Genomic DNA, 27,479 nt, shown 5'->3' on the forward strand with positions numbered 1-27,479 from the left:
TTTCATTTATCCATTTGCATTTTGGTCAATTTATTACCAAATAAAAGAAGTTATAATAGCGTTCACTAACAAGAAAAACAACAAAAAAAACAAAAACCCCGACATGCTATCCAATAAATTGTATGTGAGATGATTTTCGATTATAAAGCAGTATAAATGTTAGTTACCGTGAAATATGCTACCGTGTGAAAATGTCAGTGGTAATATCTATTATTCAATACTGTTTTATTTTTCAGATACCATAGTCATGCATGATGTATTTCTTGGATATATAAGTTCAATAAAAAGAAAAACAACAATACGAAATAGGGGAACGGAAGAAGTCCAGTTCGTCCCCAGTTCACATAATCCTTCTCAAAAGTGAGAAAAATATTCAAGCGAGATCTGAACACGGTACTGTCATGACAACCATTGTACAAAACGTGTATGAAACTTTTAGAATCCTTCTATTTTTGAAGACGAAATTTTGATGTTTATGTGTTGCAACAAAATAGGGTTATTTAAGGGGGTGTTGCACATAACACAGTGTATTTTGCTCAAACTAATTTTTTTTTTGCAAAGATGATTTCAATTTTCAGTAATTTGTTAAGCCAAAATTGTATGGTGCACCTTTTAGTGCACAAGATCCCATAAGTTGAGTGAGAAAGAAGTAAATTTAAATTTCTCAAATGTTTGCAAATCGTTCGATTTCCTGGCTTTCTTTGTTTTCTTTTTTTCTCCCGGTTTCAACATTTGAATAGAACATAACTCCGACAGGGTCAAATTTTGTGAAATCTTCACGTATCATTCTTTAGTCACCATACTGATTACAAAACGACATTTTTGGCAACACCGTTCTTACATTTGGAGTGAGAGTTATTGCTTATCATGATTTAATTACCTTTTTGAAAGTCAGTCTTTCAATCCCTGCCTTTTAAAGGCACATGAGCTTCAACTTTTGGCATTATTATTTATGATTTTGTATTTAGATTAAAATTGTTTCATAGATATATTCTTACTCCCTCAGAGATGATTACTCAAGTATAATTATCCACTGAGTGGGACTGCATGGGAAGTTTCAGTAAGACAAATAATAAACGGTTGCTGCACCCAAATATGGCCACCTCAATACAACTACATGATAAACAGCATATAAATGGTGCAAGTACATATTTTAATCTTTACAAATACAGCATGCTTCAACCTGGCCACTGAAAGGATTGGAAAGGGATTCACTCCACTTTGACAAAAAAATTCCGTTTCTCACATAACTTGGCAAGATTTGGCAAAAAAAAAATTGTTCAATTTCTTGCCAATTCTGCCACAAGCAAACTCTGTTGGGGCATAGTTAATGACTATATTCGTTCAATTTGCAGAATGCAATGAGTATACATCTGAGGAAACTGAAGGTGCCTTGAGATTGGACAAATATCGCAGAGTTGCAGCTCATGTGCCTTTAAGAATAAGAATATGCAAATGTAAAACAAAATTGTCGCTTTTTTTTCCAAATTTAAACTCCATTTTCAAACGTGATATTAAATTTCATAAAGCAGTTGAAAGATTTTGACTTAAATTAATTTTTATCAATAATACCCAAATTGAGGTTTTGCCCGTGTAAATATGTACCACTTCATTTTTTGTGTGAACTTTTGCTACCTTACTTTAGATTCTATGCATTTTGAAATACATAGAATGAGACTGAGCGCTATCATACCATTGATGGGAAACATTGCTTCGAAATAAAATGTGTTGGTTTAAGTGCAACGCCACCTTAAATCCCGATGCTAAATTTCAGCGTAATTAATTGTCGTGGAAAGTAAAATAGACAATCCTATTAAGGCTATGATTGTATGCAATTCCGCATACAATCATTTAATGGATGTCTGGCTCGAAATGCGACTGCACCGTGATAAGCGCGGTTTATATCGATTAGCACCACTGTTTATGTGCAAGCGTAGAGTTCTACTCTTATGGACATGTGGCCTTGCCAAGTCAAGGGGTAAAACCGGACATACTGAGTGGTGAAGGCGTCGGTGACTAAGTCGTGATAAACGATAGTGTTCCTGTCGCTGTTTCCTTCAAAGACCTGAAATGTAAGCAAGTGAATGATATAGAGACAAAAAGGGTTAGAGACTCATTGCATTACTGATAGCTGGGGTGCACAAGATTACCAGGAATTCACTGAGAAACACCGAATTTTACACAGAACATTGGGGAACTTTTTATCATTTGCTGGAATACGAAATACTGTAAATGAAAAAATATGCGGTTAGACCTCAAAACTTTAAATGATCCATATTTCACTTTCAACGTAAGACAAAACACAAGATTCTTTCATCAGGTAAAGAAAAAGCAAAGAAAAGACTATTTTTATTTCAACTTCTTTCACACATCTGGCGTGTTCCGAAACTCCCTTTGCAATTCGTACGGTTGTAATTGGACGGACTCTCTATCACTTATTGCGAGCGCAACTTAAACAAGTAGCACCGCAATATTGCATTTGTAAAACTTCAAATTTACAAATATTTTTCTCGGTCCAATTATTGCACATTAAACGACTCATACCTTCCTAGAGTGATCATCGTCCTGTACGTATTTCCAGTCTTGACCATCGCTGTATGCCAGATGAAACGTCTTCACCCATTGGTCCCCGTAATCACTTCGACCCTGGATATAAAAAATGTAATAATACATATCGAGTTGTCGATTTTGCATCTTATTTGTAACCTAAAAAGACTACACTTAAGTGATAATAATGTTCTCACCTGCGTTGCCACTTTTGTGATGGTTCTCTCACGACCTAGATTGATTTGCAGCCACTGACCGATAGCATTAAGCCGGGCACACCAGGCATGTGACCCGGGACCGGCGTAGTTCAGTCTTCCTTGGTAGGGCATATTATCGGAATTATAGGCACTACTCGCTGTCATCTGCGAGTCTGGTATTACCCCATTCTCAATTCCGACAGGGACGGCACCGCAACTTGAGTCACCTGCATCATATCAAAAGACAAGTATATCATAGTTCTCCACAAACAAGTGCAATATAATGGAATCCCTCATGGGTGTGCACGTGGGGACACGCTTAACATGCTGAAACTCCGTTCAATTTGCAAATCAATTTGTCTTACTCATTTCGTAGTGAAATTTTATAATTACAGACACAGACATTTAGAGAGAGAGAGAGAGAGAGAGAGAGAGAGAGGGGGGGGGAGACAGAGATAGAGACAACGATAGAGAGAGAGAGAGAGAGAGAGACAGAAGGACGCAGACAGAGAGAAAAATTCACATGTCAGAGTCTGCACAAATCAGAGAAGTGTATATACGAGCTTAGGCAATGCGGAAAAACACGACGGCTTCGTCATTAATTCATTCATTCATTCATTCATTCAATGTTCGTGATAAGGACAAAATGGAGCGTAGTGGTGGACCAACTGATATCAGAAGGGGGCTTTTGAAGATGTTTGGCCGGGAACGAAGATTCCAAGAAGTTGCATTTGACAACAATCCTGAATAGACGCAGAAACATAGATATTTCAAGCAAATATGAAGAAAACAGTATTACGCACCTTTTTATTATATTTCATTTTCTGTGAACCCTTTTGGCGCATCATATTTTCGTAACGTGGTTTCATAATATTGCATTTACCTGACCTTTATGTCTCGTTATAATATTATTACTGCACATTCTCATTTTGTTTAACATGTGGCAGTTTTCTCACTTCACGGTTTTACTATTATTATATATTATCCTTGTACTACAATTGCTCTTTCTCACTCCCAAAAGCATGCTAGAATACGAATCATCCAGCTTTCCAATGATATAGCCTGCACCAGAGATCTAATGACTATCGTTCTTCTCGACAGTTATGGGCTCTACTCAACATGACTTGTCATAAAACCATTTGTTTACAGAGGTTCCCGCATCCACCTCAGCATTGGATATTTCCACAATGCTTCTATTCAGTTTAAGGCAATTTCATTCACGGTAAAGCAAAGATTTCAGACAAGGGCACAGGTATTGCTATAATTTAGTCATAACATGCTTATTTAATGATCGATTTTGTCTTTTATAGCATTGCATGGGCCTGTGTACCCAATTGATAGAAATTCCAAGCAATTTTGCAACACATGCATGTACAGAAACTGAATTTACATTTCTTGGCATTGACAAAGAGATACCGAGATTGAGAGAAAAAAATCATTGTTCATCAGATGTTTGGCCAAGCTACAGAGGCGGCGAGCGATTTTACAAACCAGCTAAACCAAATTTGTTTGCGTGACATAATTGAAACCAAACGTGATCTCAACTTTTTTACTAAACCTCTCAGGACACTTCCTTCAAAAGAAGAAAAAAACTTCACTGTCGTAAGGTTTTAGCTAGTTCCAGTTGGGTTATGAGAAACATATTTGTTTCATTGATGTAATTTATGTAAAATTCCTCCATGGTATAAGTAGTGGACGTAAAGATAGTCGTCTACATGATTCGGGCAAATGGAAATAAAAAAAAGGGGAGGGGGTACCACTTACTTATAGTCTTTTCGCAGATGTAACCCATGTGATAATTGCATCTTGCATCGTTCCATTTCCCATCCCATTCTTTGTAAAAATGTAGACAATCTTCAATACCACCGCCGTTGTTTGGCTGGTTAGCATACCAATCGCTATACGTAATCTATTTGAGAATTCCAATAACCATACATTTAGTATGTGATCTGTTGAAAAGCAATGACCAAGTCTACACAGAGTGTGTTCGTAAACGTCCGAAGAATTTGTCACATTTTTCAGAGAGTTTATTCAGAATGGTTCACATGCTGATGACAGCTTCCATAAATCATACAATAGACTGTAATATGTAGAGTACAGAGTATAAAATCTCAACCATTTTATTTTTAGCTGTGTAATTTACATATCAATCGAAAACCTTCAAAGTTAGCAGAGTTCCTCCCAGAATTGTTGTGTAACTATTTTAAGAATTGCATATGGTGTTAGAGATTTCTTGAAAGGGTCCATGGCATAGAAAGTGGGTTTAGACTTTGGGATTTTTACTCGATCTTGAGAGACCTGAAAGGTCAGATAGGTACTGTTTTGATGGCCAGACTATCTGTCTCGACTCAGTTTTTCAACTGGATTCAGTTTAGTCTGTTTACAGGAGTTGCTTTGCTATGCCTCACTTTAAATTCTAGAATGTTTTCACTTTTTTGGAACTACATATATCAATTTAGAAATTAACACCTTAGTTTTAATTATGCTTATTAAAGTTCGGCTGTGCGCATGCTCTGTTACTTCCAATTGAATATTTCACATCTGATCAGTTGTTCAGGCCTGGTTCAAGTTTATGTAAACAATTCCGTGTTTCATTTAAAGCAATGTGATCTTTGAGTCATGACTCCTGTCACTTTTTGACCAATAGGAGCTAGGATTTAGTGTCATCTGATAATTCAGGCGATACTCGTTTTCGCATGTGCATATAAGTGACAGTAACTTGTTAATCATGTTCATATCGCTCGGGTTATTGGCCATTCACTCTTTAAAACCAAAGTAATCACGGTAAAGCACGTACAGCGTGAATATATTTGCACTCTCTGCAAAATAATAGAGGGACTGTGATGTAACGAAATGTACAAAGACCTTTCATGTGATTAAAGGTATACAGTCACCTGTAATCTAAATATGGCCCACAGTCCCTCACCTGTGTATGGCCATATATGGTCAAAGGGGCGTTCCTTGGTATTCAAAATTCCCATGTGAGGGCGCTGTTTTTAAAAAGCGGCCACCCGCTAAAAATTTGTGATTGGTTAGATATGCTCTTTCCATGGTAACTGTGGCACAATTGGAACAGGTGACAGTATACCTTAATATATAATCCCATTATTCTTTTTTACTCGTTCGATGTCATCGGATACAAGGTTCTTCAGAGTAGAACCATATAACTTCGAGGCGGATTTAAATATTTATGGTCTATATACTTACCTGGGTACCATCTTCCCACTTCCAAACGCCCTCCTGTTCGATATCGTTAGCACCGAGCCACATGTTAAACTTGTTTGCAGACAGTCCAGAGTACCCTGATATTATCGAGAGGGAGTTTATCATAAAGTATAATAATGATGTGGGTAAGTATGGTGGGACGTGAAGTTTTAGAGCCTGTCTAGACAGCAGTGCTTACATAGAACTTTGTCAATTGTATAATCAGTGTTACCGCCAGGACGCGCCCTTGCGATAATGTCCCAAAAACGGAACCCGTTGTCCCGCACTCTTGGGTACTGCCGGTCACCTCGGGCGCACTCGTGAGTCGACTGTGCTGGGAGCAGTATACAAGTAATATCTGTTACTGACGATGATCTTTGTTTTGCATAATTATTTTTAGGCATACACAACGTACTTTCTGAGCTAGCTTTATAAGTTATTAAAACGCTGCACTTGATATCACAATTTGCTTGACTGTATAGTCCGTCAGAGCTCTGATTTGCGGCAGATATGGTATTCTGCTTCAATTGCCTGAAATCCAAACATAGCGACGCGGTCCCGGTAGCTTGAATTTTGTTCAGTGAAACTAATGTGTTACGAAATAATGCAAAATTTGATTGACAACTGCTTGTTGTCCCCAAAATGTACAAAATGTCCACAAAAATAAATGGCAGTGGGACACAGTGTCCCCCGATCTAAAATTCCTGGCCGCAACACTGCATTGTATATATATATATATATATATATATATATATATATATATATATATATATATATATATATATATATATATATATATATAATATATATATATATATATATATATATATATATATATATATATATATATATATATATATAGGTATGTATGAGAACACGGACTTAGTACGGTGCACGGATGAATATGATATCATATTGAAATCGACATAAACGATATTCTAAGAGTGAATTGATTGTTACTACATTTATGAAGAAACAATCCTTAGTAAGAATAAACAGTATGGAGATATACCGATAAATATTTCGACATCCTTTAAGACAAACAACTTTCTTTAACTCACACCGAACGACACGATTAAAATTAATATTCAGCCTCGATTCATACATATACAAGATTGTCCCACCTCTCAACCACAGGTCTTCTTCAAGATTATTTATCTTGGCCAGTGAACCACCCAATGCAATACACACAGTCCTTGCTTCCTGGTATGTGTACAGTGGGGATTGGTACGCATAGTAGCATTTCCCGTTGAAGTAGTCCCAACCAGACTCACAGGCTGTAATATACCACACAAAAGACGTTCGCCTGAGATGAACTGAAAATGCTACCATGTTTCATTTATTATATGCCTAATTTTGAATGTTCAATAAAGTGTTAATTATCAAATGCCTGACATGAAAATACAAATGTCTTTCACTAATAAAATATCATCAATATCCACAGTTTTATGTCCCTTCCTGGAAAAGTTCGTTAAATATGCAAATCAGTAACCAGCTGATGTAAAAATGCTAAACAACTTTTATTAATATTTTATCAGAGTATTTTCAATGTACAACGTGAGTTTTGTCAACTTTGATCAAGTCTATTTCTAATGAGGAAAGTCATTAAATATGCAAATTAGTAATTATTTTATCTAAAAGTGTTAAAACAACGCGCACGAATGTTACATGACTTGAGCCAAAATATGAAAAAAGTTGGCTGATTTGTGGGTCTGGATACAAAGATGAAGGTAGAAGGTTAACTCTGTAGCTTGTGTTTGTAAAACTTTAAATGATCACAGAGACGAATGCCAGGGGACTAACGTCAAGAGGAAAGCATTGCTCAACACCATTTACGCTACCTGTCATTGTATAAAGATTTAATGACCGGTATGACACTCATTACATCTAAATGATAAACTCCGACTGATACCGGGATCAATCAACAGACACACAATACTTTTTATAGCGACGATATAAATATCAGGCCAAACGATTCGCTTCTTCACAAACACAGCTTTTTACACACAGCACATTACTGTTGGTTGCCATGCCATTCTCTTACATCCTTCGCATATACTTTCATCTTCGCTAAGAGCCCCACTTATGAACAGCGCCATTTGGATCAAGGATCTGCAACAGTCGACGATGGCATATCTATATACAGCTTCTACTACAATTTTGTCACGTTGATGCAAATAACGGGGAAACCACATACTCTTGATGTTCAATGTGTTTTGTTGTTTCCAACACAGTTCATATGGCAGTAGATTGCGTGATACAAAAATGACCAGAACACTTACCATGTTGGCCAGCACAATAGGTTCCAACAAACGTGGCCAGAAGACCGAATAACAAGACATTGTGAAGCATAGATTTCTTCGCCATCTTGTCCGGGAGACTGAAGAATTTTAAATCTAAAACAGAAATAAATAATGAAATAATAAACTAACCAATTAATTGGCAAATACATCCGAGCTGTTATAGAAAATTCATTTGTAAGCGCATGAAAATAATAAATCTGAAGAGATATTTTTAAAATTATGTAGCAAGAGAAAGTGTGTGGTTCATGCGTCAAAGTCCTGTATTTCATATTTTGTTTCACCTCTATTTGTTCACCATTATCACGCACAGATTAAACAATTCACCTTTGTATCTTCGTTTGTTGAATATGTACAACATTGCCAATTCTAAGGATCGCCATATGCAAAACGTTCAGCTACATGCTGCCACTGTCATTACAAAGACAAGATTCTTAATATCCTACTTTCCCCGAGATGAAATAAATTATTAATGGTGAATTGTGCGCATTCTAACGCTAGGAAATTGAAGTTAAACGAACTCTTCATGAATGAAATGTTCCTTCTAAGATCAAGTTACTGAAGTAATGCGACACCGCACGCTTTATTTCATATATTGTCCTCTAAAGATATGTGCCTGGGCAAAAGTAAAATATTGCCATTTTCTTTATAATATCATATCTTATATAGGCTACAGTAGGTAGACAAGAAATATGATGTAACATTTAGATATTATTCCCAAGTATTTTTCTTCGTTCAGCGAAGGAAAATACGAGTGACGTAATGACCGTGTCCGATCACGAGTCGAAGACGAGTGGTGACACGGTAATTACGTCACGAGTATTTTCCGAGCTGAACGAAGAAAAATATTAGGGAATAATATACTTATCACATGCACAAGCCAAGAATTCGTTATTTTTTGCAAAATAAAATAAGTTTTCCATGACGATTCCGCGTTTAAACTTTGAACTACTTTAGGAATAAATATCAGTACGCCGTGCACAAGTTGTCAATCATTTCCAGTAGTCCGTCGTGTGCGTTAGCGCTCACGTTCGTTCGTGTGTGGAGCAAATGACAGCTCTCGGTCTACACGTAGGCTATCTTCCGCAAAGTTATAATCTATTTCAGAGATAGCATAGTCCTAGAAATTTATCACAGACGAAGATACGCTATTTTTCGGGAACAAATATCGACTGAATCTCGACGGCGCGAACACTGTAAAGGTCGCGCCTGTTTGCAATGCGTACGGAACCCACGGTAGCTATACGCGACCACTTCGAGTTCGTTGTTTCCGCAAATTATTCACGTAATTCCTTCGGAATATACAGGCGGTACACTCTTGTGTTTACATTGTTCGGATTAGTAATGTCGTAGTCTGTGAAAATATGATTTCATTACATGACTTTTGATCGTGGGAGAAACATCGGCCGCCATGTTGTTTGTTTACATATTTACGAGCACACCGAAGAGCGACAAAAAAAAGGTCCGACGCACCAAAATTGATGACATAGACGCGGGTTGTCGTGACGTAGAACGACCAGAGAATATATCCCGTATTTTTTGTTCGGAGACGACAAACTTGGCTTGTGCATGTGATAAAGTGTGCGAAACTCACGCAAAATCTCTGGCCAAGCAGGCCAGCAACTTTAAAAAATCATTGGCGCTGAAGGAAATAAACTGGTCCCTTCCTCAGGTCAAATCCAAATATAATTCAGATTGTTTTACCCATGCTCACTATAGGGGGCTTAGGCTTAGGTTGAAATGATAAAGCATTTTTTCGAAGGTTCGCCTTTTAATGTACTCTCCAAACGACTTCTGAACCTTTATGATGTGTGAACGGTTCAAGGACATGAAACAATTGTTTTGAAAATTGCCTCGTATAAAATGGCGTACGCATTGACTTAACGAGGCGCTGCACCAAACACAGCGCATTTTGTTCAGTTTGACTTTTTTGGCAAATATTCATTCAATTTTCATTAATTTGTTAACACAAGATCAAAGAATTGGTTGGGTTCACCTTTTAGCTTGTCAAGCAGTCGTAAATTGCGTGATAAAGAAGTGTTAATTTATGCAAATGTATGTAAATCATCCAAATTTTCTTGCTTCTCTTCTCCAAATTTCAAGATTTACAAAGAACATAACTCACGTGAAATATTACATTTCAGAAAATAGTATCAAGCTTTTGACTTAAATTAATTTGTATCATTAATACCAAAATTGAGATTTTCACCCCAACTGTACATCCCTTCATCCTTCGAGTAAACTGTTGCTACAATTTTTATCTGCTTTTTGAAAATATATAGTATGAGGGAGTATTGTTGTCATCTTAGATGAGAAATATTCCTTTGAAAAAAACTGTAAGCAACGTGCAGCTCTTCCTTAAATTTGCAGACAAACAGACTCAGTGCCGTGCCCCTAAAAATGAAATACTAAGACGACTGAAACAGTTGTCATGATACCTTTAAAATAATAAAATGTAATTTCAGAAATGGGACATTTAACCGACACGAATGGTGGGTTGTGATTCGCACGAGAAAATTGGCCAAAATAGTATCTGGTCTATGCTTCCGGGCACCCATCATACCCAAGAGGCGGGACCCATTCCCTAACTTAATTAGAAACGGAACCACGGAAGACCATTTACATTTCAAGTCTTAGACTCCCAGGACCTTGATGGTAAACTGAAGATGGCAGTATTTACAAAAATACCGATTATATCGAGGCCTACCTAGACATTTCGGTGTCTAACAAACTTGTTTTTGTATGTTGGCATGAAAATGGTTAAAAGTATCACTTCGGATTTGTACTACACATGTACGTCTACGCACTTCAAGCGAGTGAGCTTAGCTGAGCTGTTGCAGCGTTCCGAAGTCACAATGATCATCGTCATTGCTCGTTTCTTTTCAAAGATGGAATGAGCTGATGAGCTTTCCAGTGCAACTTGCAGAACGAAAGACTGAAAGCCGGGAGGCAGTACGCGCTTGAACTGGGATAGGTATTACATTTGTCATACTTGAATGAATGAATGAATGCTTTATTTCACCAGATGCTTCACAGAATGTACAATAATGAAAATTATAAGAAACTGTGTATTACTGAGGTTGTACAAAGTCAAAGAAAAGAAAAGAACATTGTTATATTGTAAAATCTCGTGGGGACCATGAAAATAGTCTAAAAGGACTAGTCGAGTTCATGGCCCGTGAGTATACTAATAATTATTCAGTACAAGCTTAAGTGTGATGGAGGATAGAAACAAACACAGTTTTAATGTAAATTCAGTAAGTGATGTTTCAATGCAGACTTGAAAACTTGTCTACTTGACAATTGTTTGAGATAGTCAGGCAGCGAATTCCAGTGTTTCACAGCTGCATACCTAATGTTATGTTGTGAAATTGTCAAATTTGAGCCTGGAATACGAAAATTTCCAACTTATGTTAAACGTGTTGGATACGAGTGCTTTGGAATCTCAAAATAGTGTTCAACTGCATGAGGAAGGTTGTTATGTTTCAAATCATAAACAAACATACAAGTACAATATTTACTCAGTTTGTAGATATCTAAAATATTCAGTTTGTAAAACAGAGGGTCGGAATGAGCAATGAAATGAGAAAAGGTAATTGAGCGAACAATCCGTTTCTGAAGGCGAAAAATAGACTCTAAATAGCTGGAAAAAGTGTTTCCCCAGATTTCCAAACAGTACATTATATGAGGTAAGATGAAAGCATTATATAGTTGAATGAGAATGGATTTTGGAACATAGTGTCTTAGTCGTGTAATGATACCAATTTTGGGTGAAATTACTTCAATGACCTTTCGTATATAATATTTCCATGACAAAGATGAATCTATCGTAACTCCTAAATAGCTGGCACAAGAAACTTGTTATATCGTATCATTCCCAGTTGACAGATTTCCTTCAAATGTGGTGTTTCGCTGTGGTGTCTTTATGATCATATAATTGGTTTTGTTGACTGTGAGTTTGTTGGCCATACACCAACTGATAATTTCATTAAATTTGGCGTTAATTCAAGTTAGATTTACATTCTGGGTACGTAAAGATTTAAACATATTGGTATCATCTGCAAAAATCTACAATTAAAATAGTCTGTTGAATTATAAATATCGTTAATATATACCAAGAATAAAGTCGGAACCAGAATGGAACCCTGCGGTACACCACATTTGATTTGCCTGTAACAAGAAGATTTACCATTAACAATTACAAACTGATTACGATTTGTTAAATAACTGTGAAAGAAATTTAGTGATGGGCCCCGCATTCCATAATGATGTAGTTTGTGAAGAAGGATATCATGATCTATAGTGTGAAAGGCTTTTTTCAAATCAACAAAAATACCTAATGTAACATAGCCAAGGTCCATCTTCTCTATAAGATCAGCAACAATGTCAGCGAGGGCAACTTTAGGACTGTATTTTTTGCGAAATCCATACTGCGTATCAATTAAAATATCGTACTTGTCAAGAAAAGAAACCAGTTGTTTGTTGATAACTGCTTCAAAAATTTTACTAAAGACTGGCAGAATTGAAATTGGCCTGTAATTACCAACATCAAATGGACAACCTTTTTTATAAAGAGGGGTAATTTTTGCAACTTTTAGACTATCAGGAAAAACACCATTTGAAATCGAAAGATTGATAATATGTGAAAGAGGGCCAGCGATATACTCAGCTGCATGGATAGTCAAAAGAGGATGAGTAAAATCATAACCAGGTGTTTTTGAGGAATCCAGGGAGAGTATTTCTTTTATAATGTCTCCTGGTACAACTGGTTGAAAAAAGAAAGAATTGCTACGACTCTGCTTCAAATAATTCTGGAAATAGATATCAGTGGAAATTTTGGACGCCAAATTGGGCCTAATATCTGAGAAATACTCACAAAATTCATTTGCAATATCTTTACTCTCTGTTATCACCTTGCCGCCAATTTCACTGAGTTCTAATTTGTTTGGGGCCATACTACTCCCATTATTTCTATTGAGAATTTCATTTATAACATTCCATGTTTTTCCAGAATTCCCACTTACAGAGTTTAATTTATTACAATAATACATTTTCTTGCGTGTTTTAAAACCTTGGTTAAGACATTACGGTCTACGGTGTTTTTGTCGTCAAGGGGACATGTTTGATAGCAATAGCGTGAAATTTTTCATGAAATATATTGTAGGCATCTTTCGCATTACTGCAATCGTACACTTCCTGCCATGAAGTACTACAGTAACTCAAGTCAGTCAAAAAGGACTCTCGATTATAACTAGAAAAATCGAAACATGTGTGTTTCGTATGCTGTTTGAAAACATGTTTCAACCCTTTTACAATTGCAAATATGGACAGGTGATCTGAAATGTCAGTTTCGATGGAACCGCATTCCAGAAAGAGATCTGTTATATTGGTAATCAAGTGGTCTATTGTTGTACATGTATTATCAGTTATCCTGGTTGGGGTGTTAATTACTTGATGGAAGTTATACGAATTCAAAAGCGTTGAATAAGAAGTATTTAAATGAGACGATGAAGACGTATTGATATTGAAGTCTCCAACAATTATGCAATTTTTGTCTTTCGATGAAAGGCATTCACTCCAACTACGTATGCACACACTCCAACTACGTATCTGCCACCTCCGAGTTTGAACCAATCCCTCCGGCAAAGGGCATCCGTGCAAAGGCTATGACCCCAAATGTGTTTGAAAATAACGCTAATAGCTGCTTGTCAATTCTTACTGATAGCTTCCTTTGTTTCCAACAGGAAGCTTTGTTTTGAACAGGAAGCTCACAAACGAAACGGAGTGCTGTTTTTCTCATTCTGTCTGAGACTCGTATAAAATGATATGCGAAACATGCTCAAATCTGACCCTTTGAATGTACGTGTACAAGAAAATTTCAACAGACTATGCTGTTCTAATCCACTTAGTACCAGCCTCATTTTTATCATTCAAAACAAACGCACCTGTTCAACAACTAAAAATTTTGAACTAATTTTTTTATATTATTTAATTTTTACTGCCAAATTCGACATATACAAGTCACTGTAGAAGACAAAAGCGCTTCTAAATACGTATTATAATTATAATTGTTAAGTTTTTTTTCTGGTGCTTTTAAATAAAAACACTCTAAAAATTACAATGTCGGAAAACATCAATTATAGAGTTTATTGAAAAACGAGAACATTCGCGCAAAATTCCATAAACAGTCTAAATTTGAAAGTTATATATTAGAAATAATATTGGTACAAAAAGGTGACCTAACCTTAATATATGCAAATTACACCCTGATTTGAACAAAGCAGAACGACTTTGTCTTGAGAGTAACAGAAAAAAATTTCAAAACCATGCGATGGTTAGCTTCAGAAAAAGACATTTTAAAAATAAATGGAAAGGAAACCCTTAAACATTACATATATAAACTTTATTCAAATCTGCATCAGGGTATCTCATTCCAAATCGAAGAAATTGACCAGATTTTGTGAGAAGATGTATTACAGCTTACTGTTTTCCATCGGATAGTAGCCAGCGAGAGGTCGCCGGAGTACAGAAACAGAGTATTAAAAATACCACCGTTTATTTCTTATATATGGATAATACATAGTGCTGGGTGTTGTCCCCTTTTCATCTGCATCCGTAAACTTACGTCTAATATGATATGGTTTATGATATGGTTAATATTTTCAAACACATAAAATGTAAACCCATCACGTCAGAACCTCTCATACTGCTACGTCGATATCATTATCATTTAATGTGTTTAATTCTTAATGAGTTCTTGACTTACTGCATGGTCACCAAGCGAAAGGTGTAAAGTGTAGTGAGCGAAATGTGACAAGTACGTGAATGACCTCCATAAAAGCAGTTCTAAATGTCTAAATTTTTACAGACGACGGACGGACGCAGATGATTTACACCGACGGCAAGTCACACTTATTCGTGGGCAGCGAGATGTTGGCAGCGGAGCTGACAGGAGCAAAGTGTTTTCTGAACAATAGACAAACAACACTCAATCCAATAATATGATCTCATGAAAAGTACGTATTTAAGTACAGTGGAAAGGTCTTTACCTTCTGGGTTGGAGAATAGACTCTAGAGAAACTCTTCAGTCCTGGGATGGACACTTAACGCTTAGCAGATAGGATTTTGTTTCGACTTTACTACTTTGAGAGCAGTCGAGCTGGGCTTTAGGCCGATGCCCAGAACTCCCCTTGTCGCTAATCATAGTCAATAAATCGTCACTCTCGATTTATACAGCATCGGTTTCCTAAGACGCTTTCTAGGCATTCTGCATTGCCTAGATGCAGGACCTTTTCGCATCTCATGAGAGATGTGACATTATGATAACCATACAGCGACAGACTTCAAGACTTCAGACTTTCAAGATCACATCTCATAAGCCATGAAGGGGCACGTGGGGTTGTTATAAGAACCCTAGAACCTTGATAGCAGACTGCAGAGGGTTCTTCTCGAATATCTCTAAAGTGTTTGAACGCAGCATAAATTCATGAGGTACGCTTTGATGTTTGGACCTTTCACTGACATTTTCGTCCGTTTCCTTGAGTAAAACATCATAGCAAAGACATTTGCACATCTTATGGAACCTGAATCGTTCAATTCCCGAACACAGAGCAAACAATTATCACTTACGATGTATGAAGGTGCACTTCTGATCGCTGAAGGAAGGTTAAAGCCTTGATGAGAGAGAGCTCTTCTTTGATGTGGGACACAGCTCGCCTGGACTTTAAATGATATTCTACACGAGGTGCAAGGTTTAAATATCAGTGCAAGTTACGCATGCTATGTGTTATCACGACCTCTCTCTTCTGCAGCCTCCTGTCAAATAGTTTTTTTATGGCGTTTTCCGGTTTTCCTGGAAAGAAAGCGCATTGGATCATATCTGGGTTTGTCGTGCAAATTTATCATAAATTTTTCTCACCTAATGCTATCTTGGTTTCATGTTAAACATCTTTCATCATTTTAAATGATGAAATTTTGTTCAACATATAGGATTTTTCTAAAACCTTTGACTTTTCGACCATTGAATTTGGATGGGAAGTTGTCAAAGTATGCATTGTCTGACATACTATTAGAATATTAAATCGCTCTTGTTTTCATCAGCAGTAAATTGTTTGCCGCTTTTAACACAATTGAAACTAATTTGGGATAATTGGATCTTCATATTTAACAAATTTCTCAAAAGTGTTTGGTGCCCTATAGCTAGATGTTGCAATATTACAAATTACTAATAGAGCAAGTGTATAACTTAAAAAGAAAAGCAGTCGAGCTTACATTTGTAGATTAAACCGACATTACTTCACCATACAATTATTCCAAATTAGTTCCAATCGCATTTTGTTTTATGTTTTTTATTGATTATAGATTAATTTCTATGTCAGTTTTTTATCCTTATTAATGATTTTCCATTATCTGTCAACTTTCATGCTCTAAATATATATGCAGATGACCAAACGCTACGTGTCAAGGATGCAGTTAATGTAGATGTAAACGGTGTACTTTAAATGATGGCATTCTCCTAATTTTAATTAGATAAATTAAAACGCCAATAATTGAGTTTAATAACGCCACAATACAACCACAATGCCACTGTTTTTTCTCTACCTGCTAACATTACGGGTTGTGTTATTTCTTAAATGTCTTAACGCTTGCTGAAGAAACTGTACTCACATTTCTACAAGTGTTGTAAGCATTATTGAAGACCTCAATAAAAATTCATAAAATACAAAAAAAAAAACCCCACATATCTCAACCGTTCTGCAGGATATGAACTTTAAGAATTGGTCTAATGCGCAAACTTCAAGTATTGGTCTACTGCGCAGACTTAGTCTGTTTTTCCTAGGGTCCAATATATTATATTTTGGCTTGATTAATATGTTATTGTGACTCTACACGACCTTGTATTAATAAACTCTTTACTGTCTTCAGACTTTCGACCACGTGACACCTTCAGACTTTCGACCATGTGACACCGGTACTAACCAGTCCACATTGGCTGCCTGTCGACCGTGACGTTTGCATGCAGTCCAAAATCTTGTTGACGGCATTATTTAATTCCTCTAACTGGTCTATTTGGAACACGATTATAGCTAATTTGGGATGATTGGATCTTTATATTTTTCAAATATCTCAAAAGTTGCAATATTACAAATTACTCATAAAAACAAATGTGTAACTTAAAAAGAAAAGCAGACGAGCTTACATTTGCAGATTAAATCGACGTTACTTCACCATCAAATTGTATCCCAAACTAGTTCCAATCGTGTTTAGTCAAAAAAGTGATTTTACTAACGCCAATGATTGATAATAGTTTCCTAGCCCCTTTGCATCCCTAATTGGAAATGATATGATACTTTAGCTCTCCATCCTTTCTCACAAAAACATACGTGCACTAGTACCACTGCTATCGTTGCATTGTTCTGGAGATCCCCTCCTTGGAATTTGGTTCAGTAAAGACATATTCTGAAATGGTAGTCAATCAATTGACCGCAACTTCACAACCATACCATCGTCGAATTTTTATTCCATATTTGAGCTAACCTAGGGATAGGGACTGATACAAGTTACTGACCCGAACGTACAGCATTTTCAAATATCCTCTAAAAGCAGGAAAGGGGCTGATAGTTATACAAGAGTTGGGGTTTATGTTTGGACGAATACGGTGATCAACTTAATGTTGTGTGTTCATTCTTCTTTATATGTGTGTGATAAAACTAACATTGTGAATTATGGTTTCATGTACTAGAACCTGGACTTTGATGGTATCCAAACACATACATACATACACAGCCAGTCTTGTGTTGTACTGTGACGGAATAACTCTTTTCCATATCCTCTTTCAAATCTGCAGATGTTATATGGATTTTGAACAACTGCAAGACTTCAGAGTTAAGAAATGCAAAAAAATTCTGGGAAAATAAAAAATACCTACCCTTTTTTGAAAAGAATATAATCCGAACCACACGATCGTTTATTTGGCGTTATGTACATGGCATCACTCTCTCACTCTCTCTCTCTCTCTCATGCCAAGTACTGCCGCCAGGAAGTGTCCGGTTTCAAACCGCTTCAACCCGTGAAAATCACGGGGAACTCGATTAATTGACATGCATTTATGCATGGATTAGCCATGACGTGTTCATTTTCTATGCATATATGCAGAGCGTAAGCTGTCACTCAAGACAGTGATTGTTTACTTTGGTGACAAAAGAAGTCAAGTATCAGTGTCAATCCTTGAGTGAAACAAAAAATCCAAATCTTTCGTATTTTAAAATGTGAAAGAGGCTCCCCACCTAACTATCCGAAATGATTTTTGTGTCGAGTTTGTGTTTGATTCGTTTCGAAAATGTGTTCCTACATTCTTATCCGATTGTTTGTGTTAATGAAATGTTTGTTTCGCTTCGGATATTTGTAGGGAAGTTTGGATTAGTGTGTACGGTAATGTTTTGTTTGTGTGGGGAAAGCTTATGGCGAGACGCAGCCGGCCTATGGTGTTACAATGTTGATAGAGTTGCCCTTTGACGCCCGAGTTTGGTTTTTCATCGGTCGCAGTGTAGATTCTTTCCTTAGTTTGTGTTTGTGAAAATTTATTTTCATGCATTTTAATGGTCTTGTTCTTCTAGTAGCGAGGCAAGTATATTAATGTTTAGGTCTCGTTGTGAGTCCGTTTGGTGGTTCGGTTTGTTTGTTCTGTTTCTTTACTTTTGTAAATTTTGTTTAGACTAGTGTGTCTTTTAGATTTTTTGCGGCGGTTTGTGAACTTTTAGGCAATAAGAACCACTGCGGGGTACGGATTTTTATGTTTTTTGGATCAAGATACGTATAAGTATTATGGTCGATGTGTTTCTTGTCGTACATTTTGTTAAACAGTTCGTGTACTTTGTTTACTGTTTGTTGCGTATAATACTGAGTATTGCGTAATTGCTTTTCGCATTCGTGTACGTAATCTTTTGTGTTGGCAATGACGATACCCCGACCCTTGTCGAAGGGTTTTTATGGTAATTTCCTATTGTTTGCAAGCTGGTTTATAATAATTATAATAATAATAATAATAATAATAATATTGGGTTCTTATATAGCGCACATATCCACAAGTACATGTGATCAAGGCGCTTTTACAATTATTATTACCCCTGGTCACTGGACCTAATATGATACCACTCAACTCCCTGGGGAGCAAACAACAGCTCACATGTGCAGCCAATAAGCGCAGCAGAGCTAAACACACACATTACAACCACTGTCCTACCAGGTACCCATCACTCCTGGGTGGGGAGAAGCAATGAGGAATAAAGTGCCTTGCCCAAGGACACAACACCACAGCCATGCCGGGGCTCGAACTCGCCATCCTTTGATCGTGAGTCCACTGCTCTAGCCACTGGCCCATGATGCCTCCTATATCGCGATTCTTTGGGCACGCGACATTTCTTGTTTCCTTGTTTGAAAGGATATCTCTAGAAGTGCAAGTTCAGCAGCTTCAGATAGCTTTCAAGTTCTGTGTTTTTTGTTGTTCGGGGAGTCCAGCTTGATTTTTCCTTGAATGGGTGTTGTTGCGATTGTTTGTGTCTCATGATGTAGCGTAGTCTCACTTTGCGACCATATTTGTTGAAATCCTGAAGCAGTTTTATTCTGCTTGGTTTTGTTGGTGTCGGAATGAATTTTAGGCCTTTGCCTAGTGCTATTATTTCGGTGTTTGTTAGTTTGAGCGATGGAAGGTTCTTGATGAATTTCTTGTTGTTGTCGTCGGCTTTTCTTTGGAAGATGGCTGATTCATTTCAACGGCCATTTTGTCTGTACCTCGGTAATTATGCGCATATCTAATTTTGAGCGAGCCAATAGAGCTAGAGGTCTGATTTTTGGTATATAGGGATAACTTAGCAATACAATTTTTTGACAAAATATCACGTGAACTCAATGACCTTTGACCTCAAATATACATATTTGTCCATAACTCAGTAACCACAAGTGCTATACCCTTCATATATGGTATGATGGGACACCTTATGACGCACATATTGTACCTCATTAATTATGCGCATAACTAATTTTGAGCGACCCAATAGAGCTAGGGGTATGATTTTTGGTATATTAGAATAACTTAGCGATACCATTTTGACCAAAATGTCACGTGACCTCGGTGACCTTTGACATGAAATATACATATTTGTCCATAACTCAGTGACCACAAGTGGTACACCCTTCGTATGATGGAAGACCTTATGACGCCACATACTGTACCTCATTAATTATGCGCATATCTAATTCTGAGCAAGCCAATAGAGTTGGATGTCTGATTTTTGGTATATAGGGATAACTATAGAAGAGAAATTTTTCGACCGAATGTCATGTGACCTCGATGACCTTTGACCTAAAATATACGTATATGTCAATAAATAAGTAACCACAAGTTCTATGTCCTTTATATTTAGTAGGATGGGAGACCTCATGACAATACACGCTGTACCTCATTAATTATGCACATATCTTATTCTGGGCAAGCGAATAGAGCTAGATGTCTGATTTTTGGCATATAGTGATTAATTAGCAATACATTTTGTTTTCAAAATGTCACGTGACTTCGATGACCTTTGACCTTGATTTTACATATATATGCATTAATCAGTAACAACAAGTTCTATACCCTCCGATTTTGATAGGATATTAGACCTTAAGACGTCACATCTTGCACCTCATTTATTATGCGCATATGTATTTCTTGGCTGGCCAATACAGCTAGAGGTCTGATCTTTTTTTCCGATACAGAACCATAACTTAGACATGCCTCATGTGTTTGAAATTGGGAACAACGACATAGACCTATGTGCCCATAGATCTCAACATATACCCTCCAGTGATACTTCTTAATGACCACATTTCCCTGCCCCATCAAGACTAATACTCCTGTTACAAGTGGGGACTATGTCATTGTCAATGACTTGTTATATGTCATTTGAGAGCCTTGCCAAACCATTTGAGAGAAATGTTTCCAGTGTAAAGGGACAATACACTTTATAATTTGAAATTAAAACGGAAGTTAGTTCTTGTAAATGTCGGAACCAGAATGGAACCCTGCGGTACACCACATTTGATTTGCCTGTAACAAGAAGATTTACCATTAACAATTACAAACTGATTACGATTTGTAAATAACTGTGAAAGAAATTTAGTGATGGGCCCCGCATTCCATAATGATGTAGTTTGTGAAGAAGGATATCATGATCTATAGTGTCAAAGGCTTTTTTCAAATCAACAAAAATACCTAATGTAACATAGCCAAGGTCCATCTTCTCTATAAGATCAGCAACAATGTCAGCGAGGGCAACTTTAGGACTGTATTTTTTGCGAAATCCATACTGCGTATCAATTAAAATATCGTACTTGTCAAGAAAAGAAACCAGTTGTTTGTTGATAACTGCTTCAAAAATTTTACTAAAGACTGGCAGAATTGAAATTGGCCTGTAATTACCAACATCAAATGGACAACCTTTTTTATAAAGAGGGGTAATTTTTGCTACTTTTAGACTATCAGGAAAAACACCATTTGAAATCGAAAGATTGATAATATGTGAAAGAGGGCCAGCGATATACTCAGCTGCATGGATAGTCAAAAGAGGATGAGTAAAATCATAACCAGGTGTTTTTGAGGAATCCAGGGAGAGTATTTCTTTTATAATGTCTCCTGGTACAACTGGTTGAAAAAAGAAAGAATTGCTACGACTCTGCTTCAAATAATTCTGGAAATTGATATCAGTGGAAATTTTGGACGCCAAATTGGGCCTAATATCTGAGAAATACTCACAAAATTCATTTGCAATATCTTTACTCTCTGTTATCACCTTGCCGCCAATTTCACTGAGTTCTAATTTGTTTGGGGCCATACTACTCCCATTATTTCTATTGAGAATTTCATTTATAACATTCCATGTTTTTCCAGAATTCCCACTTACAGAGTTTAATTTATTACAATAATACATTTTCTTTGCGTGTTTTAAAACCTTGGTTAAGACATTACGGTCTACGGTGTTTTTTGTCGTCAAGGGGACATGTTTGATAGCAATAGCGTGAAATTTTTCATGAAATATATTGTAGGCATCTTTCGCATTACTGCAATCGTACACTTCCTGCCATGAAGTACTACAGTAACTCAAGTCAGTCAAAAAGGACTCTCGATTATAACTAGAAAAATCGAAACATGTGTGTTTCGTATGCTGTTTGAAAACATGTTTCAACCCTTTTACAATTGCAAATATGGACAGGTGATCTGAAATGTCAGTTTCGATGGAACCGCATTCCAGAAAGAGATCTGTTATATTGGTAATCAAGTGGTCTATTGTTGTACATGTATTATCAGTTATCCTGGTTGGGGTGTTAATTACTTGATGGAAGTTATACGAATTCAAAAGCGTTGAATAAGAAGTATTTAAATGAGACGATGAAGACGTATTGATATTGAAGTCTCCAACAATTATGCAATTTTTGTCTTTCGATGAAAGGCATTCACTCCAACTACGTATGCACACACTCCAACTACGTATCTGCCACCTCCGAGTTTGAACCAATCCCTCCGGCAAAGGGCATCCGTGCAAAGGCTATGACCCCAAATGTGTTTGAAAATAACGCTAATAGCTGCATGTCAATTCTTACTGATAGCTTCCTTTGTTTCCAACAGGAAGCTTTGTTTGAACAGGAAGCTCACAAACGAAACGGAGTGCTGTTTTTCTCATTCTGTCTGAGACTCGTATAAAATGATATGCGAAACATGCTCAAATCTGACCCTTTGAATGTACGTGTACAAGAAAATTTCAACAGACTATGCTGTTCTAATCCACTTAGTACCAGCCTCATTTTTATCATTCAAAACAAACGCACCTGTTCAACAACTAAAAATTTTGAACTAATTTTTTTATATTATTTAATTTTTACTGCCAAATTCGACATATACAAGTCACTGTAGAAGACAAAAGCGCTTCTAAAATACGTATTATAATTATAATTGTTAAGTTTTTTTTCTGGTGCTTTTAAATAAAAACACTCTAAAAATTACAATGTCGGAAAACATCAATTATGGAGTTTATTGAAAAACGAGAACATTCGCGCAAAATTCCATAAACAGTCTAAATTTGAAAGTTATATATTAGAAATAATATTGGTACAAAAAGGTGACCTAAACCTTAATATATGCAAATTACACCCTGATTTGAACAAAGCAGAACGACTTTGTCTTGAGAGTAACAGAAAAAAATTCAAAACCATGCGATGGTTAGCTTCAGAAAAAGACATTTTAAAAATAAATGGAAAGGAAACCCTTAAACATTTACATATATAAACTTTATTCAAATCTGCATTAGGGTATCTCATTCCAAATCGAAGAAATTGACCAGATTTTGTTAGAAGATGTATTACAGCTTACTGTTTTCCATCGGATAGTAGCCAGCGAGAGGTCGCCGGAGTACAGAAACAGAGTATTAAAAATACCACCGTTTATTTCTTATATATGGATAATACATAGTGCTGGGTGTTGTCCCCTTTTCATCTGCATCCGTAAACTTACGTCTAATATGATATGGTTTATGATATGGTTAATATTTTCAAACACATAAAATGTAAACCCATCACGTCAGAACCTCTCATACTGCTACGTCGACATCATTATCATTTAATGTGTTTAATTCTTAATGAGATCTTGACTTACTGCATGGTCACCAAGCGAAAGGTGTAAAGTGTAGTGAGCGAAATGTGATAAGTACGTGAATGACCTCCATAAAAGCAGTTCTAAATGTCTAAATTTTTACAGACGACGGACGGACGCAGATGATTTACACCGACGGCAAGTCACACTTATTCGTGGGCAGCGAGATGTTGGCAGCGGAGCTGACAGGAGCAAAGTGTTTTCTGAACAATAGACAAACAACACTCAATCCAATAATATGATCTCATGAAAAGTACGTATTTAAGTACAGTGGAAAGGTCTTTATCTTCTGGGTTGGAGAATAGACTCTAGAGAAACTCTTCAGTCCTGGGATGGACACTTAACGCTTAGCAGATAGGATTTTGTTTCGACTTTACTACTTTGAGAGCAGTCGAGCTGGGCTTTAGGCCGATGCCCAGAACTCCCCTTGTCGCTAATCATAGTCAATAAATCGTCACTCTCGATTTATCTGATTTATACAGCATCGGTTTCCTAAGACGCTTTCTAGGCATTCTGCATTTATTTATTTAATCTTTAATTCAGACATAAAAAACGTCCATATAAAAACATAAAAGAAAAAATGACAAGACAACAACAAAAAAACCACTTAATATAAAATATTAATCCAATGGGCTTGTAGTCCATAAAACCGCCTGTCACATGCAACAAGGCTGTTAATCAAAGCATTAGTACTATTTTGCAAACGGACTCTAAAATTATGAGCAGCCCGTCTTCGTAAAACAGACAAGCAATTCATTGAATTATCAGCAAAAACTTTTGAGGCACTAGCGTATCTTGAAAAACCAAAAAGTCTCCGTAGAGCATTATTATGACAAACAGTAATACTTCGTATAACACCAACATTAAAATCGCACCACAGATGATTACCATAAATGTTATTACAGAATGCATTAAAAAGACGAGATTTCACCTCAACAGAGCAATGGTAAAATTTTCTAAGAATCATATTAGCTCTGCCACACAGTGCTCTACGTTGCCTTAAGATATCAGTGTCATCACGAAGGTCACGTGTGAAGACATGGCCCAAATAAGTAAACCAAGAGACAAATTCAATTGAAACGTTACACAACTCAATTGATGGAATTACAGAAAGATTGTTTGACGATTTAAAATGAATACATTTTGATTTGCGAGAGTTATACCTCATATCATGGTCAGAAGCGTAATTTTCACAAATTTGAATAAGTCTACGAAGTCCTTTAACTGACGGGGCAGCAACACACATGTCATCAGCGTAAGAAAGATTATTCAGCATAACTCCTCCAACTTCGCAACCCACTCCAGCATTAGAAAGTTTTACATTTAAAGCATCAACATACACATTAAAAAGAAATGGTGAAAGTATTCCACCTTGGCGAACTCCATTACCTACATTAAACGATTGTGACAGTGAATTTGACCAACGAATACAAAATTTTTGACAAGAGAACCAATTTGTTAAAAGGCGGATGATATACGTGTGGATAGACCTGTCAATCAATTTCTTGAGAAGGGTCCAATGATTGACTCGATCGAACGCCTTTTCTGCATCGAGAAAGCAAACAAACACAGAGCTACCATTCTGTCTGTAATATCTGATAGTTTCTTTCAATAGAAAGATACACATGTCAGTTCCATGCGCCTTTTTAAATCCAAATTGATTGTCAGTTGTGTGTAACTTGGTTTCACACCTGTTAAGAAGAATGTACTCGAGTATCTTAGAAGACATACAAGTTAATGCTATAGGGCGGTAATTGTTCTTATTTGAAAGATCGGCGGTCTTGTCTTTAATTACAGGAACAAGTATCACTTTCGCAAGATTAGCTGGAACATGGCCATGAACAAGTAAAGCAGAGAAACATAGTGCAAGATGCACCTGTAATCTTTTACTGGCAAATTTGAAATGCTCAGCACTAAGGCCATCAGCACCTGGAGACTTCCCAACCGGAAGACGGGAGAAAATCTTTTCCATTTCATCTACATTTATGATCAACGAATCAGAGTAGGCCACCGACTTAATTGAATTCATAACATCACATTTGTGTTTGGTATTGTCAACTGAGTTCAAGAGTTGTTTGAAGTGGGTACCCCACATGTCAGCAATTTTCTGATCACCTGTCACATTGTTGACGTTTGTAGGTAGCGGCACTCTTTTGTCATTTAAATCAGCTACAGCAGCCCAGATTGTCTGTTATCATTTTCAAGGAGAGAGCGAGCCATTCCATTGGCACGATTTCGTTCTTCTTCTTTCCGACATTGTCTAAGGGCATACTTAAATTTCGCACGACATTTACGCATATAATCAAAGACAGGTCCAAAGCGTGGCCTAGAGTTATTATTCCATGCAGCATAAGCTTGCCGAGCTTCAATGTGTGCCTCCTTGACTGAATCATTCCATCCGGGTACAGGATGACGAGTGTTTTTCTTACCTGTGAAAACATCACTGCTTGCTCTGCCTAGGGCGTCACAGATATTATCATAATAAGATTAATTAAATGTTCATGATTTTCACTTTTACAGTCACAGTTTTTGCAATTAATAGCATCAATAGGCACTGTTAAGTTTAGTAAGTAAAACTCAGTACGATCTAAGTATTCGTTAATGCAGTCACCATTTACTGATGACCAGTTAATACCAGTCCAGGACTCCTTAGATCTATCAATTGTATCATTGACGCTTGTGACTTTGAAAGAGCAATTAAAGGTCAAAGGCAGGTGATCTGAGGAAAAATAGTCATTGAGGATGGACATATTGTTAATTTTCTTGAAAGCTGCTTCAGTACAAACGCAGTGATCTAGCCAGGAGGTAGACCCGTGTACGTCACTGATATACGTAAAATTATGCAAATTTGCGCCAAGATGAATAAAATCTGCAATGACGTAATTATTCTGATTACAAAAAGCATCTAGTTCCTAGATGCAGGACCTTTTCGCATCTCCTAGATGAGCATTGCCTAGATGCAGGACCTTTTCGCATCTCATGAGAGATGTGACATTATCTCATGAGAGATGTGACATATGATAACCATACAGCGACAGACTTCAAGACTTCAGACTTTCAAGATCACATCTCATAAGCCATGAAGGGGCACGTGGGGTTGTTATAAGAACCCTAGAACCTTGATAGCAGACTGCAGAGGGTTCTTCTCGAATATCTCTAAAGTGTTTGAACGCAGCATAAATTCATGAGGTACGCTTTGATGTTTGGACCTTTCACTGACATTTTCGTCCGTTTCCTTGAGTAAAACATCATAGCAAAGACATTTGCACATCTTATGGAACCTGAATCGTTCAATTCCCGAACACAGAGCAAACAATTATCACTTACGATGTATGAAGGTGCACTTCTGATCGCTGAAGGAAGGTTAAAGCCTTGATGAGAGAGAGCTCTTCTTTGATGTGGGACACAGCTCGCCTGGACTTTAAATGATATTCTACACGGGGTGCAAGGTTTAAATATCAGTGTAAGTTACGCATGCTATGTGTTATCACGACCTCTCTCTTCTGCAGCCTCCTGTCAAATAGTTTTTTTATGGCGTTTTCCGGTTTT

At 36.9% G+C, this 27,479-nt stretch overlaps 1 protein-coding gene across 1 annotated transcript; it reads right to left on the minus strand.

Moving 5' to 3' along the window:
* On the minus strand, positions 1 to 27,479 carry LOC139145075 (EGF-like repeat and discoidin I-like domain-containing protein 3). Its single transcript, XM_070716019.1, has 9 exons — positions 27,258 to 27,479; positions 15,878 to 16,100; positions 8,231 to 8,344; positions 7,073 to 7,225; positions 5,952 to 6,046; positions 4,509 to 4,653; positions 2,745 to 2,971; positions 2,545 to 2,646; positions 1 to 2,065 (listed from the first exon to the last, which is right to left on the minus strand). The coding sequence occupies exons 3-9, from the start codon at positions 8,313 to 8,315 to the stop codon at positions 1,922 to 1,924; spliced, it is 951 nt and encodes a 316-aa protein (XP_070572120.1). The 5' UTR covers positions 8,316 to 8,344; positions 15,878 to 16,100; positions 27,258 to 27,479; the 3' UTR covers positions 1 to 1,921.

Source organism: Ptychodera flava, chromosome 12, assembly GCF_041260155.1.
Source record: "Ptychodera flava strain L36383 chromosome 12, AS_Pfla_20210202, whole genome shotgun sequence".
Taxonomy (NCBI): domain Eukaryota; kingdom Metazoa; phylum Hemichordata; class Enteropneusta; family Ptychoderidae; genus Ptychodera; species Ptychodera flava.

Coding starts and splice junctions, on each gene's coding strand:
- LOC139145075 (XM_070716019.1), bottom strand. CDS start 8,315: ATGGCGAAGAAATCTATGCTTCACAATGTCTTGTTATTCGGTCTTCTG. Junction 7,226..8,230: donor CTATTGTGCTGGCCAACATG/GTAAGTGTTCTG, acceptor GGTATATTACAG/CCTGTGAGTCTGGTTGGGAC. Junction 2,066..2,544: donor ACGATGATCACTCTAGGAAG/GTATGAGTCGTT, acceptor CTTACATTTCAG/GTCTTTGAAGGAAACAGCGA.